Raw genomic sequence first — 16,373 nt, 5'->3', positions numbered from 1 at the left:
ACTGTGCGTATCAGAAGAAAGACACGACAAATGCACTCCCTCAATTGATCATCCAAAGTCTATTCAGGATTTGCCTTTCTCATGTTCAGAGATAATATTGCGCCAGCCCCAACTGACACGCTTGTTAGAGAAACCAACCAACTTATGCTACATAGCCACCAATATAGCTACAAACTGACATCTGAAATTTGACCAAGATATAGGCCAAATTGTGGCAGGGGCAGAGGGAATGGACTCCCTATAGTACATACCAAGCCATTAATACCGCATGCCTCAAAAAAAGGTATCCATGCCTGCTGGCTGTCCACTAATCCAATTTGCCAAGAGCGCAGACATGTCTTGAGACTCCCATTGCGGCAAAGAACTTGTCATCGACTCATCAAACACCTGCTGCATTGTCTCCCCAGCCATGGCTTCAGACCGATGTACCCCAATGTCCAGTTGCAGCGAGTCTTGTTGCCGGCTATACGTCCCTACACAAGAATTCCGCGCTTCCACCAATTGTCTAGCCAGCGTTGCAAAGGTCCCGCAAACCTGGAAAAGCCGTTCAGACGTCTTTGAGGAGCCCTGAACCTTGTGCAAAATGCCCACCATGTCGTCTAGAAGTTCAACATCGTCCATGCGGCTGCCTGCAACGGCATGAAGAAAAATGACTACGAATGAGCTAAAGGAGGAGCAGTGCAAAACCCTAAACAAGTCAAGTTAGTCTGTCAAAGTATCACGCTCCAAGAGTGAGTGGTGGACTTACCAGTTGGCGTAGTCCTTGTCCTCGAGGAAGCCGGAATCCAAGTAGCCAGAAAAGCACTGCATATGGCTCTGCAGACACAAGCGTGCTGCATGGAAGCACTGTGTGCTGATTCGTACCACGCTTCCCGTCATCAGGGACCCCCGAAGAAGTGACGTCAGTGTCGAATAGTACATCACATCCCAATGTTTTCTCGACAAGACGAATATTTGCCTGTGGTTGACGAGGCTAGGATCTATCTGCTCAGGTGTCAACTCCAGGCCGTCAAATACTCTCCAGACTTTGAACTTTCTGTACCTGTTGGAACTCTGCACGCACCTCGTGCATATTGGCTTGAAGAGTATTGATGTGCTGCTCTCTGTCGGGTGAGCTACTTTTTATAGCCATTGTTGAGTAGAGATTATTGTAAATCTGGCCCTGGATCCTCGCTAGCTTGATAGCAACTATGAAGGATTCATCCCATGGCCTGACCCCTACAACAAGTGACAAGGCAGGATACTTGGCGTCTATCTCAAAGTCTTGCATATGGGATGAATGCCCCTGTAGAAGGGACATGTTCTTGTCGAAAACGTATACCGTCCAAAAAAGGCGGCGCATGTGCTCTCGCCTCCCCGTTTGGTCATTTCGATACGTAATCTCCCGGTGGTACCCGAGTCTTTGGCATTGACTGGCAGCGGCTGATATAAAGGTGGTGCAGAGCAAGGGCTTCGTTTCTTCCTGGGCTTTGATCATCTAAGAGCTCTGGGTTAGCAACATGACCCCCTGGCGCAATGGGTAGTATAAGAATATGCATCTTACTCCCATTGTTAAAGCCAGAAGATTTTCAAAACTTGGTACGGCGAATACATCATACGTTTCAAGGCCAGAGTTTACGTTTTGCTCGCACTTGTCGAGAAGGGGTTTAAGGTCGTAGTCTTTACATAGCGCGGTTGAGAGCGTTATATGTTCTCTTAGCAGGAAATATAGAACCGCGTGCAAAGCAGTGATGTGGCCGATAGTTACAGAGTTGGTGGGGAAATAGACTTGTCGCGACAGGTCCTCGACCAAAGCTGGGTCGTTGATGGCGTATGACGAAAGAAATACCGGGTGCTGTTCTAATAATGTCAGCTATTTGCTCCAAAAGAGACTAGGCTACGGCTAGGTGCCAACTTTTGATGTGTTGTAAGATGGCGATTATAAGATTCACAGGCAGAGGTAGAATAATTGAGCCGTGGCTGGTAGCTTGAACCCCGTTAAATTGATAGTCGGCGGTTGACGGCGTCGACTTGGTGTCTCTGAGAGCCAACTGCAGCGTATCAAGGGTGGTCTCAACGTCGGGTCCATCCTGATGCCTTTCTTTATCAGTTGCCTGTTTTGCGAATTCAGCAGCCTGAATTGAGAGGTCGTCAAAGGACGAATGCCCCTGATATGGACTGGTCCCGGTGGTTGGTTCGGCCATGGACGGTACAACATCTGCCCTGAGGCCTCCCATCGGGCTTTCCAAAGTCGTGCGATAATCAGCTCCCCGTGGCTGGGGATCTTCTGCTTCCGCCAGTCTTTTATTCTCTACCTCACCCAGTCTCTTTTCGAGTACATCGACTCGTTCCATTCTGACTTTGAATTAGCATAGTCTTGTCCCAGGTGCAATAGTAACGCACAGCAGTGATATTCTATCAGCTCTCGCTCGACTCTCGACCGCATTGTATGGAGTCTGGCAAGCAATGCCAGATGCGAGGCAATTGGAGCAGGGGCTAGATCTGTCACAGCGAACCTGTCACCATTGACTTAGTTTGGATACCCAGTATTGCTTATCCTCGTCGGATCAGTACCTTGCGGACTTTGCAAGCTTCACACTTGGGAGGATTCGTTAGCGCAGAGGATTTTCAGAAAATTAGCAGGAGTCATACTGCTCGCGGGATGCCTGATAGCCGCAGCCGTCTGGCTTGAATCGTCTCTCCTTCCCCATTCCTAGACATGCCGTTCGGTCGGTTCATTTCGTACTCTATTGATCGTGGAAAACTGCATAGCTTCCGCGGCGCCACGGGCCCGAGGCCGATTGTACCAGACTGCAATGATCATGTGACACAAGTGCTCGTCCCACTTGGATAGCATTGGATGCTTGGTCAAATGAGAAGGAGAAATGAAAAGGGTATCCCCATTCTCGGCTTGAACATGCGCTGGGCTACGATTGGCTTCCGACAGCGCCAATATCAAGGCTGCCGTTGAAGTGCCAGATCTTTCCTGGCCAAGACATGTTCCGCGAGGCGCCGAATAGTTCTCTTGACACTATTGTTGCATGCTGTCCGGGTGTTCGGGGTTCGGGCGTCCGGGCGTCCGGCTGTCCGGCTGTCCGGCCGTACTTGAGACCCACGAACTGTATTACGTCACATGTCCACGTAAACACCCTTCGTACGAGGTCTAATCACGAATAACCTGTCGCGTTTCCAATGTATTCTGTGGCTCGTTCCTTGCATTCAAGCGATGCAAGTGATGCCTGTCTTGTGTCCACAAATGTAGGGCCCAGAATTTTCAGCCATCCAAATGTAACAAACTGTGGCCGTGGCCCATGACTTAATCTTTAAAAAGTCCAACTATATAATACCATGCAGCCGGTAAAGCAGGCCGACATGAATTGACATTTCATACTTACATGCAGCAACACCATGGCTCACAATTTGAAGACAGAGCGACTTACACCGTTGGATACAATTATGCCCAGAACTTATATCAGGGCATTCTTAGTATTTCGGGTTCCTAATACAGGCAATGCAGCCTTGCAGAAACTGAGGGCCGGCTTAGATCTGCTAGCAAAGCAAGTTCCATGGTTATGTGGCCGAGTGGTCTCGGTGTGCCCCGACGACGACAAGGCGGCCTCCTTCGAGATTCAATGGGGTCCATGCGAAAATACGCTCAATATGGCCGATAAAGGTTCAACCACAGTATCATACAAGGCCTTTTGTATGGACGGCATGCAACCCACTGCGATACCCGATAGCGTATGGCCGATGCCAGACATGGCTGGCAACGACCTCACGGCACCAGGCGCGCCGATATTCGATGCAAGTGTTTTTCGTTTTGCTGGCGACGAAGGGATAGGGCTATGCATCTGCTTACATCACAACGTTGTAGATGCCTTCGGATTTGCAGAGATTGCCAAACTCTGGGCGAGAAACATGGATAGTCCGGAGCGATTGACCCCCATACCGACCCGTGACGGGCCTGATCGGCTTAGACGACATCTCTCCGCTGACCTCGAAATCACCTCGTCAAAATCTCTCGACGCCCTGTTTGCTTCTCATCCGGAATATTCCAGAATCCCCCCAAACTTGCCTTCCGAGTTCCACCCTTGCGTCTGCAAGGTATTTGGAATACCAGTATCCCAGGTTCAATCTATCAAGAATCAGCTAAGCGGGCTCGCCTCGACGACACCAACAACAAACGCTGTGGTTTGTGCTCTCATCTGGAGTGCAATCACAAGATCCCGAGCTCGACGCAATCCCAATCTCCTCAACCAAACGAGCCGCTTGGTAACTGCTGTCAATGGCCGGCCTCGTATCAATGCAGATCTCTCGGGTGAAGGGGAGCCGTTCCTTGCAAATCTCGTTCTTTATGCCATGGCCGCCATCCCAGCATCGGACCTTGATGTCTCTACTGAGAAAGGCCGTACACAAGTTTTAGCAAAGATTTGCGATGCCATCTCTCAATCTCAGGCACACAGTCAAATCAACTCCCGTAGCATTGGCGAAGTTTACAACTTGGTAGAGCGCGTGGGCCACCATGGGAACATCCATGTTGGCTGGGACTTGTTCAGCTCCCAGGACCTCACCATCACAAGTTGGTCCGACCTCGATCTCTACCAGGCAGACTTTGGTGTAGGACTTGGTAAACCAGATTGTGTCAGGGTTCCATGTTCTCAGGCGGATGGCGTCGGCCTCATACTGCCGAGAAAGAGGTCTGCTTCCACCAACGGTAGATCTGAAATGGTGGAAATCATGGTTATGCTACGAGACGATGATATGAATGTATTGGAGGATATTTGGGATGACCTTTTGCTACGCGAACGTCACGTTACCATCGAGGCACGGGCCGAAACTTGAACCCGACAATGGCTCGAGACATAGCTTGATCCTTTGGAAATTTAAGCAAACTACTCTATTCATTATTGATCGTGACAGTAAAACACCCGGGCAGATCCTTTGGAGTGATGAACTTGCATATAAAGGGCTCATAGTCAACCTCGTTCAGCATGGCGGGAGCATATGTCGGTAAATACGACTGTGAAGAACCCTCCCAGCAGTAATAGCCTTGGAAATTCGATAACGTACACGGATATAGACTTATCGCATGTGTCTATACTACCGAGGCGATAAAGAGAAGAGGTTCTCATCTGCAACACTTGGAGTATACATCTGTCGCATAATAACGGCAAGTTGAGAATAAAAAAGACTCGCAACCAGTTCTAAAGGCCCAGATCCTCATCCCGTGTCATGTATCATATCCATTGAGAATCCAGTACACCCACTCCTTTTGTCATCGCTCCTGGCATCCACCATAACGAGTCCAGTTCATCCACCAGCCACCAAGTTCCCCAACATTACAAACTTCCAGATTCTAATTTCCCTTCGGGGACCCTGCCGGGGGCCCCCTGCAGCGGGCTTCCGCCTGCGGCGAGCATCAGTGCATGATACATTCGCAGCAGCCAGACAATCCATCACAAGTGCGCCGCGCTCTCGTGCAGAAACCTCGTCGGCACAGGCACCCACCCGGCCCGGATGAACTCGCCAAACCCCTTGCCCAGGTTATCCAACAGCCTGGAGCTGCTGACGCCCCTGCCCAGCGCGCCGTACACGACAAAGTGCACGGCCAAAATGCCGGGCAGCTCGACGCGCTCGACAAAGTACCAGTCCCGCCAGTCCCCGCGCATCAGCTCCCTCAGCTTGTCCCTCGTCATAAAGGACCGCAGCCAGTCGAACTGGTCCCTCGTCTGCACAAACAGGCCGAGGTTGACGTTGCCGCCCTTGTCGCCCGAGCGGCCGAGGACCACGTCCCCCAGGGGCCGCATCGTCTTGGGCCCAAAGGACGCGAGGGGGACGGGGTCCGCCGTTTCGTAGTTGAGCCGCGGGAGGAGCGGTTCCGTGATGCGCGGCGGCCCGACGGGCATCCGGCGCAGTTTGCTGGCGTCGTCGGCGGAGGTGAGGACGGTGGCGGCCTCGGAGATTTCCGCCTGGTCCACGAGCGTCGGCAGGTAGCCCAGGAAGGGCTTGGGCTCGAGGGTGCGGAGATCCCAGGAGCAGTGCGCGCCTGGACATTGTGTCAGTACAGGCTTGTGTCATCTGGTGCTTTCGTGGCCGAGGCCGCGGGGCGTACGTACCGGGGAAGTGGCTCATAAAGACAAAGTTCCAGGCGCCGGCGACGGCTCGGCAGACGCTCCTGTCCTTGGCCTGCGCAAAGATCCTCATGTAGGTCGTGGACGCGAGTTGCGAGACGGGGTTCTCCTGCGGCGTGCCGACTCTCTGAAAGTCCAGGACGTCGAGGCTGTCCAGCAGGCCCCATTCGTCCAGCTTGCTCTTGACCTGCGCCTCTTGCACGTCCCACTTGTGGTCGGTTGCGTATCCGCAGGCGTTCATCAGAATCTCCAGCTGGTAGCCGCCCTTGTAGAAGACGGCCAGCTTGGTGGTGGGCGGCGGCGGATGGCCCCTGACGCCGGAGACGTGGACGCGGTTCTTTGCGGCTTGGGGCTGGACCTTGACGCCGCCCAGGTCTGCCTTGACGTCGCTGTTGAGGTAGATGTTGCCCTGGAGCTCGTACAGCAGCTGGCATCGGACCGTGTCTGGCGTGACGAAGCCGCCCAGCTCCTCGTGTTTGGTGATGACGCATTCGCCTTGGTGGGCGACTTCGGCAATCGGAGGGCCGAGGTTGATCAAGGCGTCCACGGGGTATTTGTACGCTCCGGAAAAGTTTCCGCCCGTGGCATACGTGGAACACTCGATGAGATGGCCGGCAACCAGCGCTCCGGCGAGTTCGTCATAGTCTGTTTCCTCCCAGCCATGCCACCAGGCTGCGGCTGCGAGGACGGGAGATGCATCGGCCACCCGGCCGCATATGATGATGTCGGCAGCCTCATCCAGCGCGCGTTTTATGGCGCGATATCCGAGATAGGCGTTGGCCGCCACGATGGGCATGTGCTCCGGGTCCTGGAGAAAAGACAGGGCATCCTCGGCAAGTTGGACATGCTTGTTGGCCGAGTCCAGGTGGATTTTCGAAGCTGTTGCGGCGTCGGGCAGAATGCTGTGAACTTTTTGCATAAGATTGTCGCCGTCTACGTAGGCAACACGCAGGTCTAGTTGCTTGTCTTTGATCTGGGATATTGTTAGCAAGAGTTGCAGAGTGGCATCATGTTGCGCACCATGTCGTGTGTCTTTATGGCCAACCCTCTCGGATTGAGCCCGCCCCCGTTGACGATGATCTTGATGCGCTTCTCGTTGGCAAGATCCAGCGTCAACCGCAGGCCCTCGAGAGCCGTACGGACCCATCCGGTCTCGATGGAATCCGGCTCGCCCGCGAGCTTTTCGGCTTCAGCAGCCATGTTTGCTTCTATTGCCCGGGTTTTAGAAACACAGGGAAACGTGTCAGCGGATGCTACATACCCGCCAAGTAATCGCCAGTAATGACATCGACAGAGCCGTACTTGGCCTGGTTGTACATGTAGACGCCGGGGTCGCTTTGTGCCGTTAGCAAGCGCTTCACAAGCAGCGCAAAGAGGCACCAGAAAAGTCATGGCCTCGATGCGTATATTCACCCAGTAAGAACAGGTTCAACTACGCGGGTACACACAAACCTTATTGCCCCAGAACAGTTCGCGATCCGAATGGGTCGCTTGCGCGATTGGGAGGCCGGATTGGCCGTCATGGTGGCCGAATGGATGTAGGCGCGACTCCCAGGAACGGTTCCGCGAGACAACAAGAGGCAAGGAAAAAAGAAGCAAGGCAAGGCAAGGCAAGGCAAAGGCAAAGGCAAAAGGTAGAGTCAGATAATAACCTCCTGTTCAAGACGGAGCTCGGCCGGCGATGCGGGGAGCTGGCAAGCGGCACGAACGGAACATTGAAGTGTGGTGCCGAGGCAACTGGGGACGCCGGCATTCTGGACTCGAGTCGCCTTCAAATCCAATTTGCCGGATTGGGCGGTCACCTTTGCGTGTCTCGGCACCACGCACCTCAATCCGCAACCATCCATTGGACCTGTTCCATGGGAGCTGAGTCGCTTGCTTTTTATTACATCAATTGATCCTTTGTTTCCGGCCACCAATGGGGCCTGGTTCCATGCATGACAGCCCCCAAGCCTGCATGTAGTTATTGACGCTTTTGCACAACCAACAGCCACCAGGTGGTCACGTCTCACGTCATATCAAACACAATTCGAATTGCTAGCCTTGCGCTGTGTCGCCACACCATTGCAGCCCAACCCCAGAAAGAAAAATAATAAAAAAGAAATAAAACGCCCAACACCGTCCATTCCTCATCACCACCGCCCGTGGCATACGTCCGGGGACTAGTCCGTATGCGACTTGATAAAAATACAAGTACATGAAATCATCTCCACCAACGCAAGTTGGCATCGTCGTAAAAGTGCAGGGCATGTGCCCATCAAGAAGGGTAAAAAAGAGAGAGGGGAGAGAGAGAGGAGAGCACCTCAAGCCCGACGTCGACGTCGCCGCCCCGGCCGACCTGGCTGCACCGTCTTCCAGTATTGAGCCACAACCTCTGGCGCAGTCTCTTCGACCACAGCCCTAGGAACCCAAGTCGCATCTTTTGGGCCGTAACCCACCCATTCCACGAGCAACTTTTTGCGGTCCTTGCTGTGTTTCCGGATAGCATGTATGTCAAACAAGTCGGCGTTATTCGGGTTCGCAGGGCGCCCGCCCTGGCTCTCCCAGTATTCCAGCAGCGCGTCAGGCGCGTCCTGGTGCAGCTGGTCTTCGCGTTCCCACGTGGTATCGCCCGCCTCCCACTCGACCTGGACCTCGATCGAGTCCCCGTTCCAGCGATAATCAACGAAGCGATTGAACGCGTACTCTCCATCTTGTGCCCCTTGGTCCAGCGCATTGCCGGGACGTTGTGAGCTTTCCGCGCGGCTGCCCGCCCCAGGACTCGACTTCCTCTCTGGCGACTTGGACTTTTCACTGGGCGACTTTGTGGATATGGGCGAGATGTCTGTGTCGTTTAGGATATGCTGCTACATAGCCCGCAGAGAAAAATCAGCACCGTGACCCGAGGAGGTCAAGAGACGCGCACGCGGGTTGCAGAAAACCTACGAATCGTACAGATCTCTCCATCTTTTGTTCCGGGAGCGACCTCCTCCTCGACTTGTTGCTCGAGAGCGCTGATTTGGGTCCGAGTGGCGATGGGGCGGCCTCTCGGTCCTCCGACGTCTTACGTGGGGAGAATAGCGAGGTGAGGATATTTTTCATGGCGATGCGGGGGGGTTTCCGACGGGGAGGAGATGGGGGATTGCTGCGCTCGGCACTCAACAAAGCACAAGGGATGTAGTCGCCATGTTTGCGCAGACCAACCTGCGTGTTGTCAATCCATCGCGTTTCGTCGAGACAAACAAGCCCGCCACTGACGCGGTGGACGATGAAACGCCACCAAGAATGCGACCCCACGTGACGATGCAAGGTTATTCCTTGGCAACGCTCCTCTTCTCGGCAGATCCGCTGTGGCTAAGGGGTGTGATGGGGCTGTGCGGCCCATAATTCGCGGAGCTCTCAGTTGTGGACTAACAAGGGGGTTGCCGCTACGGTGTAAAAGCTCAGCGGGCACTCGGCTTGGGTAGCTGATCCTTGGGTTCTGGATAGGGTAATAATTAAGTTGTAACCCAACTAGATTCCACCGGATCAATAATACGTGCTAACTTGTCGATGCATATTATGGCCCTTTATGGGTTTCTATGGGGTGGCCGTTTTTATACTGGGGTATCCGCGAATTACCCAAGTGTTCAATGGGAAAATGGGTAGCCCACGGATAACCCAAGGCAAATTTGGATACCCGCGGGTGCCCATGGGTACTTGGCCCCTTTTTACATCTTGGTTGCCGCTTAAGCTGTCAATCTGGTCAATGCACACATGCATTTCAATGTCAACTTAAAAGCATCAAATTCTCCTAGTATTCTTGATCGCTACGACTTGGGCACCCCTAACTTGCTCGATAATAAAGGAATTATTTCAAGAACCATTGATTCCAGGCCGGCATCGCCTCCGCCATGACGGTGGTCCCATTCTTCTTAATCAGGGCGCACCGGCTTTGTTATCCAGGCAGCAACCCGCCAGAGACAATGATTTTGTTGTCGACGTCCCAGTGAGTCCTGCAAGAGAGGTTTCATTCTGACCAGACGTTTCCATGTATGCCAGCATGCAATCCAGCGCGAGCCGTTTCAATTCGAAACATGTCACTTATTGATACGCGCCCCCAACGAGCTATAGTTGACATGCCACACGTGTCACGGGGGCCTGGACAAAGGGATCGGATGACAAAGGTTACACAACAACAAAGAAAGGGGATCACGGGAGCCCAGAGTCGGACCATAACGAGGGCTGCCTCCGGCCTCTAGGGCTCACTGACTTGTTGTATTTTAGAGACATAGACCTCTGACCCTCAAAGCCGTTTAGGAAAAAGTCGATTATTAAATTGGCATTAAACCCTACTGTCCCAAGCCCAGTCACCTCGTACATATCCACTACCGGTTACAGATGAGAAGGCTTTTTTGACTTGGCTACGCCCGTTAGTCCTCTGATGACACATGCAACAAAGCAGCTCACCTTCAAGTTCTGCCCCCTTCATCGCGAGCCTCCTCAACGGCGTACCGTCGACAAATCTCTCCGCCAGCGCATCCGCTGCATCGTAAAGAGCCAAGAGCCTCTCGGCCCTCAGCGGCGCGTTTTGCAGCTGCTTGGCCAGCATCATGCTCCTGCCATCATTGACCCTCAGCTGCTCCTGCAGAAAGGCCTCGACGCCCTCGTGGAACCCGGCCGCCGGCAAGATCCTATTCACCAGGCCCCAGTGCTCCAGCTCCTGCGCGGTGAGTTTCCGGCCAAACATGAGAAAGTCGTTGGCGCGGTGAACCCCCATGCTCTGCGCAAAGTTGCGTATCGACCCGTTCTCGGGGACGAGGCCGAGCGCCGAGAAGGGCACCTGCAGGAAGGACGACTCCACGGCGAAGATGATGTCTGCCAGCCCTAAGAACCAGGCCGCTCCGCCGCCGACGGCAGGGCCGTTCAGGGCGACGACGAGCACTTTCTGGTGCTCTATTATAGAGCGGACCAGCTCCACGCCTGCGAGAAGATGAGAAATTGGGCAGGGCTAGATGGTTGGGATGTGAGTACCTGGGAACAGCTGTGTGGAAAATGCGAGCTTTGCCTCGGTTTCGTTTGCAAATGGGCCGAAGTTGACCAACGTGCCCCCTGGACATGTCCTTTGTTGAGTCTTCTGATATCCCTTGCTTAACGGGGAACGTACGTACCTCTAATGTCGGCGCCGGCGGAAAAGTACCGTCCTTGGCCGGTGAGGACTGTGAAAACAGTATCCGGGTGCTCGTTCAAGTCCCGGACTGCATCGATTGTTTCTTGCAGCAGTTTCCCACCAAATGAGTTGAGGGCATGGGGTCGATTAAGCTATGGGCGGTTAATAACAAGCTCTCAGACGTTTAATGACATGGCAGATACTTTTATGGTTCCGACTTGACCGGTAATTTCCACAATGATATCATTGTACTGTTTGGTTGACATGTTGTGAACTTGCGAACTGGAAATAGAAGGGTAAATTTCCGCAACGAAAAAAGTGCAGTATCCGAGGCAAAATAAATCAAAAGTTGATGATGGAACCGCGTGTCTCCTATAGGTTTCTTCTCGACAACGGCCCGGTGTCTAGGATGGCAATGGCGATACGTTGAAGCTTGACTATTACCTCGGCTTACGGGCGGGGTAAGTTGTCACTGAGGCTGCCGGATCATGGATCGACGCCGATTAAGCTTCAGGGGTGACACATACCGAGGCCAAGCCACAATCAAAGATTCAATCACCTCTCGCTGGAAGGTATCCATAGACTGCCAAGTTGGGAAATAAAGACCCTAGCCACGGCGCGCCGATAGGAGGCCTAGCAATGCCGTTGAGCCCGCATATCAATTGCCAAGATCAATTACATGCCCTTTCTACGGGAGAGCAGCACAACAAACGCAGCATCTGTATACTTGCATCTAAAAAAGACTTGGCCTGCAAAAACCTCATTACACGACACGTCAGCTAGACAAGATACCCCTATATCTTGGCAGACACTTCAAGGTCACTCTTGCTCTGCTCTCGAAGAAGCCGCTTCAGAATCTTGCCGCTCGCATTCTTCGCAATGGCGTCGACAAACTTGACACCCCCCGTCAGAGCCTTGTACTTGGCCAGCCGGCTCTCCATGTACTCCCTGACCGCCCGCTCGTCCAGCTTCAAACCCTCGCCGCCGGGCCGTCGCACAACAAACGCCCGTGGGAACTCGCCCTCGGCCCCGGGGAGAGCAACGCCAATAACAGCAGCGTCCACAACCTGCGGGTGCGAGATGAGGACGGCCTCGAGCTCAGACGGCGCCACTTGAAAGCCGCGCACCTTGATGAGCTCCTTCTTCCGGTCGACAATGTACCACTTGCGCGTCTTGCCGTCGCAGTAGCCTATGTCGCCCGTCTTGTACCAGCCGTCCGGGTCGAAGCTTTCCGCGTTGGCCGTGTTGTTGTCAAAGTAGCCCGGGGTAACGGTCGGGCCTCGAACGCAGATTTCGCCGCGGACCCCGTAGTCGCGTATTTCGTGGCCGTCGTCGCCAACAAGCCTAATAGTACATATACTGTCAGTTGGTGTAAAAGACGCGAATGGGCGAAAATGCCTGCCAGACGAACTTTAACTCGACGTTGGGGATGATCCGCCCCACGGAGCCGGTGTCGTCGTGCTCCCCGTAGGGAAACATGGTGGCGACGCACGACGTCTCCGTCATTCCCCATACCTGCGTCAGTGCTGCTTCGTTGCTGAGAAGACGCTGGAGTCTAGCTTGGAGCTGCTTGTCCAGTGGCGCGGCGCCGCAGCGAGCGTTCCTGACGGTAGCTAGGAACGGCCTCGTCGTTGCATACGGGGACGTTACAATGGCAATGGCAATCGGCGGCACGAGGCCAAGCTCCGTGGCGCGAAAAGCCTCCACGGCGTGCAGAAACGCCTTGAGCTCGAACCGGCGCATCATGAAGACGACGTGCCCGGAGGCGAGGGCGCTGACGTGCGTTCCCGGGGCGGCTGCGGCGTGGAAAATGGGAGTGGCGACGACGCGGGACACCTGGTTCGCAGAGGAAAGACGCAAAGTCAGTTCTCGGACGTGGTAGGGCCATCACGCAGTCTGGCGGTGTGCGTGACGAGAGGGCATTCGGGGATGGGGCCAGGTTAGCCTACCTCGTATGGCCGGTGGTCTGCCTTGACCACGAGTTCATGCTGGGCGATCAAATTATAGTGTGTGATGGTCACGGCTTTTGGGAGCCCGGTTGTGCCGCTGCTGAAAAGCCTCGCGGCTGTCGTCGACTTGGAAGCATCGTGGTCATCAAATCGAAGCCAGTCTTGCTCGCCGTGCTTTTGCAGATCCGTCCATGGCCGCCTGCCTGCGGGAACTTGCTGACCCAGGGGATTGAATATCCAAATGTTATCATCGGGGATGTTGTTGTCCCTGGCGGCTTCAAGGAGAGGATTGAGTATCTCTGGCTCAGATATCAGAAAGCTGCACCGGGATGTCTTGATGTGGTGACTGAGCTCCCCGGCCGTGTATGCCGGATTTGTGCCGGTGAAAATCCCGCCGGCACCGATAATGGCCAGAACGAGCATGGAATAAGAAATCTGTACGGTTAGCGTGAGGAAATACCGTCACGGAGCGGATTTCGCGGCTCACATCATTAAATGAGTGGATGGCGATGCAGTCCCCCGGCTTTACGCCCGCTGCTCGAAGACCGGCAATGAGCTGGCGGATGATGACTCTGGCTTGATTGCATGATATTGTACGGGTGCTGTCGTTTGTATCCACATACACCTGCATCATAAATGATTAGTGTGGCTGCATGAATTCAATTCCGCATGCACATACTGGTTTGTCCTGGTCGTAATCGGGTTCGTCAAATATGTAGGACAGGATGTCCTTGGTTGGGAGGTCGATCTGTCTGCTTGCTTTGAACATGGTGGAATGCAATTACATCTAGAACAAAGGAGGTTCGGGTCTGTTTATACCAAGATGGAGGCTGAAATTCGTGCTATTCGTCACGTTTATTATATATTGCAGATTGAGAGTTGAGACGGTTCAAGCAACGTCCATGTCGACTTACAAGCCGAGGTTTGACTGCACAGTGCTGGTGCCATTGATGCGGGGTAAGCTCAGCTCAATTGACAACTTCGACCTTGGATTCCGAGGTGGTGGCTGGGTGGTTTGGCTGACACAAGGTCCGTGCCTGTAAACTATTGAGCAGTGAGACAAAAGAGGGTTGTGTGACAGGTCCTGGACCTGTTCAATGTGAGGACATCGGATGCCAGACGTCCCGTGCTGCATACGCCATCAACCGGCACACACCGGGCCTTGCACTGTGCGAGGACTGTCGATCAAGTACACCCTAGATTGACTACATAGATGCAACTTGACTGTATGCTGTTCCCTCGACGGTTCACGTGCCTTGAAAAGATTCATCATGACAGTTGGCGACAAAAAGTGTTGAACCACCTCAGGTGCCTGGCTGTTACGCTCTTTTACAACATGCTATAATAAATTAGGCAATGCTTGGTCACGATTATACTCTACTATAATACACTCTATTTTGCTAGTATATAATATAATAAGGCAGAGTATCGCGGTTTCGTCTGCCAAACTCAGCGGCAGTCGACGCCGCTTTTGGCTGCAACTGCTACGCGGAAATGGCCCAATGTCACGGTCACGAGACCTAGGGCAAAGTCCTTCACTGACTTCTTATATTTAAAGACACCTTTGGCCAACGAGGCGTTAAGGAAAACCAAGGACCTTTAATATCAAAGACTGTTATTATATGAATCAAGTTATGATACTCTAAGCCTTTAGCCCTTGTCACAGTCAGTCTCTGACTTCTGATGCTCGTGACAGCAACGTGGTCGTCCCATAAAATGATAAATTGCTATATGAGGCATTCGCCATGACAGTCTAGTGCTCTTAATTATATCACACTTCCTTGTTGACTTTTATATGCCACCTAAATGATAGTTAAGTTAGAGCAGGGTGGCTTCTTGGCTTTAAGCAGATTTTCCCAAATTATAGAATCACGCCGCAGTTCCACTAGCCCTTGTCATCCTCTAATCTCTTATTATCCTGTTTGGCCTTGAACTTTTCAGCATTCCGCGCAATATAAGTCCAATCATCCTGGTCATTCATAGATGATATAGCCGTTTGACCTTGTTCGGTGAGCCTCAATCTTGTTCCTTCATCCTTGCCCTCCTTTTTGCAAGTGCTTCCTTTACGATAATACCGCCAAGACTATGGGAGATGAAAAGCATTGGCCGCACGTTATATTCCTACGTAGCAGTGATATATTAGCGTTAATAAAACACCCGGCAGATATTTCGGCACCGGTTGACCTTTTGTCTCGAAATCAAGTGGCTTAACAGATTTTTCGCCTGTTCTTGCACACCCGCGATTGACGCCCCATGAAGAATGTTGGCGTTATATCGAAAGGCTAGAATTCCCGCTTCCGCCATTCGTAAGGGTATGAGGTCACGGAGCCAGTTGAGCCTGGTTGTCCTGACAGTATAGGCACTTTCGGCATGGCCCGGCATGTTTTGCAAGTTCATTCCATGTACAGCAACTATGCTTCCTTTGATAAGTTCCATGTGTCAAATCGATTCATAAAAGTGTAGGGAAGACTAGCTCTACTCAGTTGGCATTCCGACTCCACGCCTGCCCCGGCAGCCTAGTCATGCATAATCAGTCCAACTCACCAAGTCAGTTTGTTCCCCGGAACACCAGCTTTACCATAGTAGAGGATGATTCTGCAACGACAGAGATCTAGGCCCAGGGTTACGGGGCGGAGCAGGTCTCTTTCTCTTTAAGAATCCTTTGTTGAACTTGGTTTCAACTCGCCTCCATATATTAATACCCTTCAGCCAGTACATAGCGAGGCGAGTTGCAATACGTGTGTAAGGGATAACACGCTGCTATCCGTGCCTTTTTGCCTCCAGTGTCTGGACAAAAGTGATGATCGATACCTCATACGTCTATTCGGAGCTGTCAATAATTTAACATGCCAAGAGGTAGTTATATCTTAGCGGCCCTAGCTATATAATACGGCTATGTTCTCGTTACTATACCCCCCCGTGTATTTTTACACTGTAACACGTGGGAAGCGAGATTCGGCTTTATTTATATTACATTTATACCCGTATTAATATTACTTGGCGCGTTTATTCAGGCTGTCTTATTACTATAATTTTACATATAGAATACACTGAAACATGTGGATATTAGTTATCCAGCTAAATTTGATTAATGGCCACATGCATGCATGTTATATTATAGCTCCGTGCCTCCTGGCAGACTAAAACACAGCTCCACCTACTCTCTGTTGAACGTCACAGCGGAAC

The 16,373-nt window shown here is 52.6% G+C and overlaps 7 protein-coding genes across 7 annotated transcripts; 1 reads left to right on the top strand and 6 right to left on the bottom strand.

Moving 5' to 3' along the window:
• Positions 1-273: 273 nt before the first annotated feature.
• MAA_09264 (C6 transcription factor) lies at positions 274-2,333 on the bottom strand (the record flags this gene model as incomplete). The annotated part of the gene is made up of 5 exons (XM_007827262.2): positions 274-688; positions 749-984; positions 1,043-1,477; positions 1,544-1,839; positions 1,895-2,333. 5 exons carry the CDS (start codon positions 2,331-2,333, stop codon positions 274-276), a joined length of 1,821 nt encoding a protein of 606 aa, XP_007825453.2.
• A 1,306-nt stretch (positions 2,334-3,639) lies between these two features.
• On the top strand, positions 3,640-4,821 carry MAA_09265 (Chloramphenicol acetyltransferase-like domain protein; the record flags this gene model as incomplete). The annotated part of the gene is made up of 1 exon (XM_007827263.1): positions 3,640-4,821. One exon carries the CDS (start codon positions 3,640-3,642, stop codon positions 4,819-4,821), a length of 1,182 nt encoding a protein of 393 aa, XP_007825454.1.
• A 614-nt stretch (positions 4,822-5,435) lies between these two features.
• Positions 5,436-7,633, bottom strand: MAA_09266 (DUF1446 domain-containing protein; the record flags this gene model as incomplete). The annotated part of the gene is made up of 5 exons (XM_007827264.1): positions 5,436-6,025; positions 6,096-7,083; positions 7,131-7,318; positions 7,372-7,445; positions 7,563-7,633. 5 exons carry the CDS (start codon positions 7,631-7,633, stop codon positions 5,436-5,438), a joined length of 1,911 nt encoding a protein of 636 aa, XP_007825455.1.
• Positions 7,634-8,413: 780 nt separating this feature from the next.
• Positions 8,414-9,191, bottom strand: MAA_09267 (Chromo domain protein; the record flags this gene model as incomplete). The annotated part of the gene is made up of 2 exons (XM_007827265.2): positions 8,414-8,956; positions 9,036-9,191. 2 exons carry the CDS (start codon positions 9,189-9,191, stop codon positions 8,414-8,416), a joined length of 699 nt encoding a protein of 232 aa, XP_007825456.2.
• A 1,272-nt stretch (positions 9,192-10,463) lies between these two features.
• MAA_09268 (enoyl-CoA hydratase) lies at positions 10,464-11,504 on the bottom strand (the record flags this gene model as incomplete). The annotated part of the gene is made up of 5 exons (XM_007827266.1): positions 10,464-10,492; positions 10,539-11,051; positions 11,103-11,180; positions 11,240-11,390; positions 11,442-11,504. 5 exons carry the CDS (start codon positions 11,502-11,504, stop codon positions 10,464-10,466), a joined length of 834 nt encoding a protein of 277 aa, XP_007825457.1.
• A 528-nt stretch (positions 11,505-12,032) lies between these two features.
• Positions 12,033-13,956, bottom strand: MAA_09269 (AMP-dependent synthetase/ligase; the record flags this gene model as incomplete). Its single annotated transcript, XM_007827267.1, has 5 exons — positions 12,033-12,582; positions 12,650-13,074; positions 13,188-13,622; positions 13,675-13,812; positions 13,867-13,956. 5 exons carry the CDS (start codon positions 13,954-13,956, stop codon positions 12,033-12,035), a joined length of 1,638 nt encoding a protein of 545 aa, XP_007825458.1.
• A 1,116-nt stretch (positions 13,957-15,072) lies between these two features.
• MAA_09270 (uncharacterized protein) lies at positions 15,073-15,569 on the bottom strand (the record flags this gene model as incomplete). Its single annotated transcript, XM_007827268.1, has 2 exons — positions 15,073-15,248; positions 15,425-15,569. 2 exons carry the CDS (start codon positions 15,567-15,569, stop codon positions 15,073-15,075), a joined length of 321 nt encoding a protein of 106 aa, XP_007825459.1.
• Between the last annotated feature and the right edge of the window lie 804 nt (positions 15,570-16,373).

This window comes from Metarhizium robertsii (assembly GCF_000187425.2).
Source record: "Metarhizium robertsii ARSEF 23 chromosome Unknown MAA_Scf_10, whole genome shotgun sequence".
NCBI classification, from domain to species: Eukaryota; Fungi; Ascomycota; class Sordariomycetes; order Hypocreales; family Clavicipitaceae; genus Metarhizium; species Metarhizium robertsii.
This window is presented reverse-complemented; position numbering and strand designations above follow the sequence as displayed.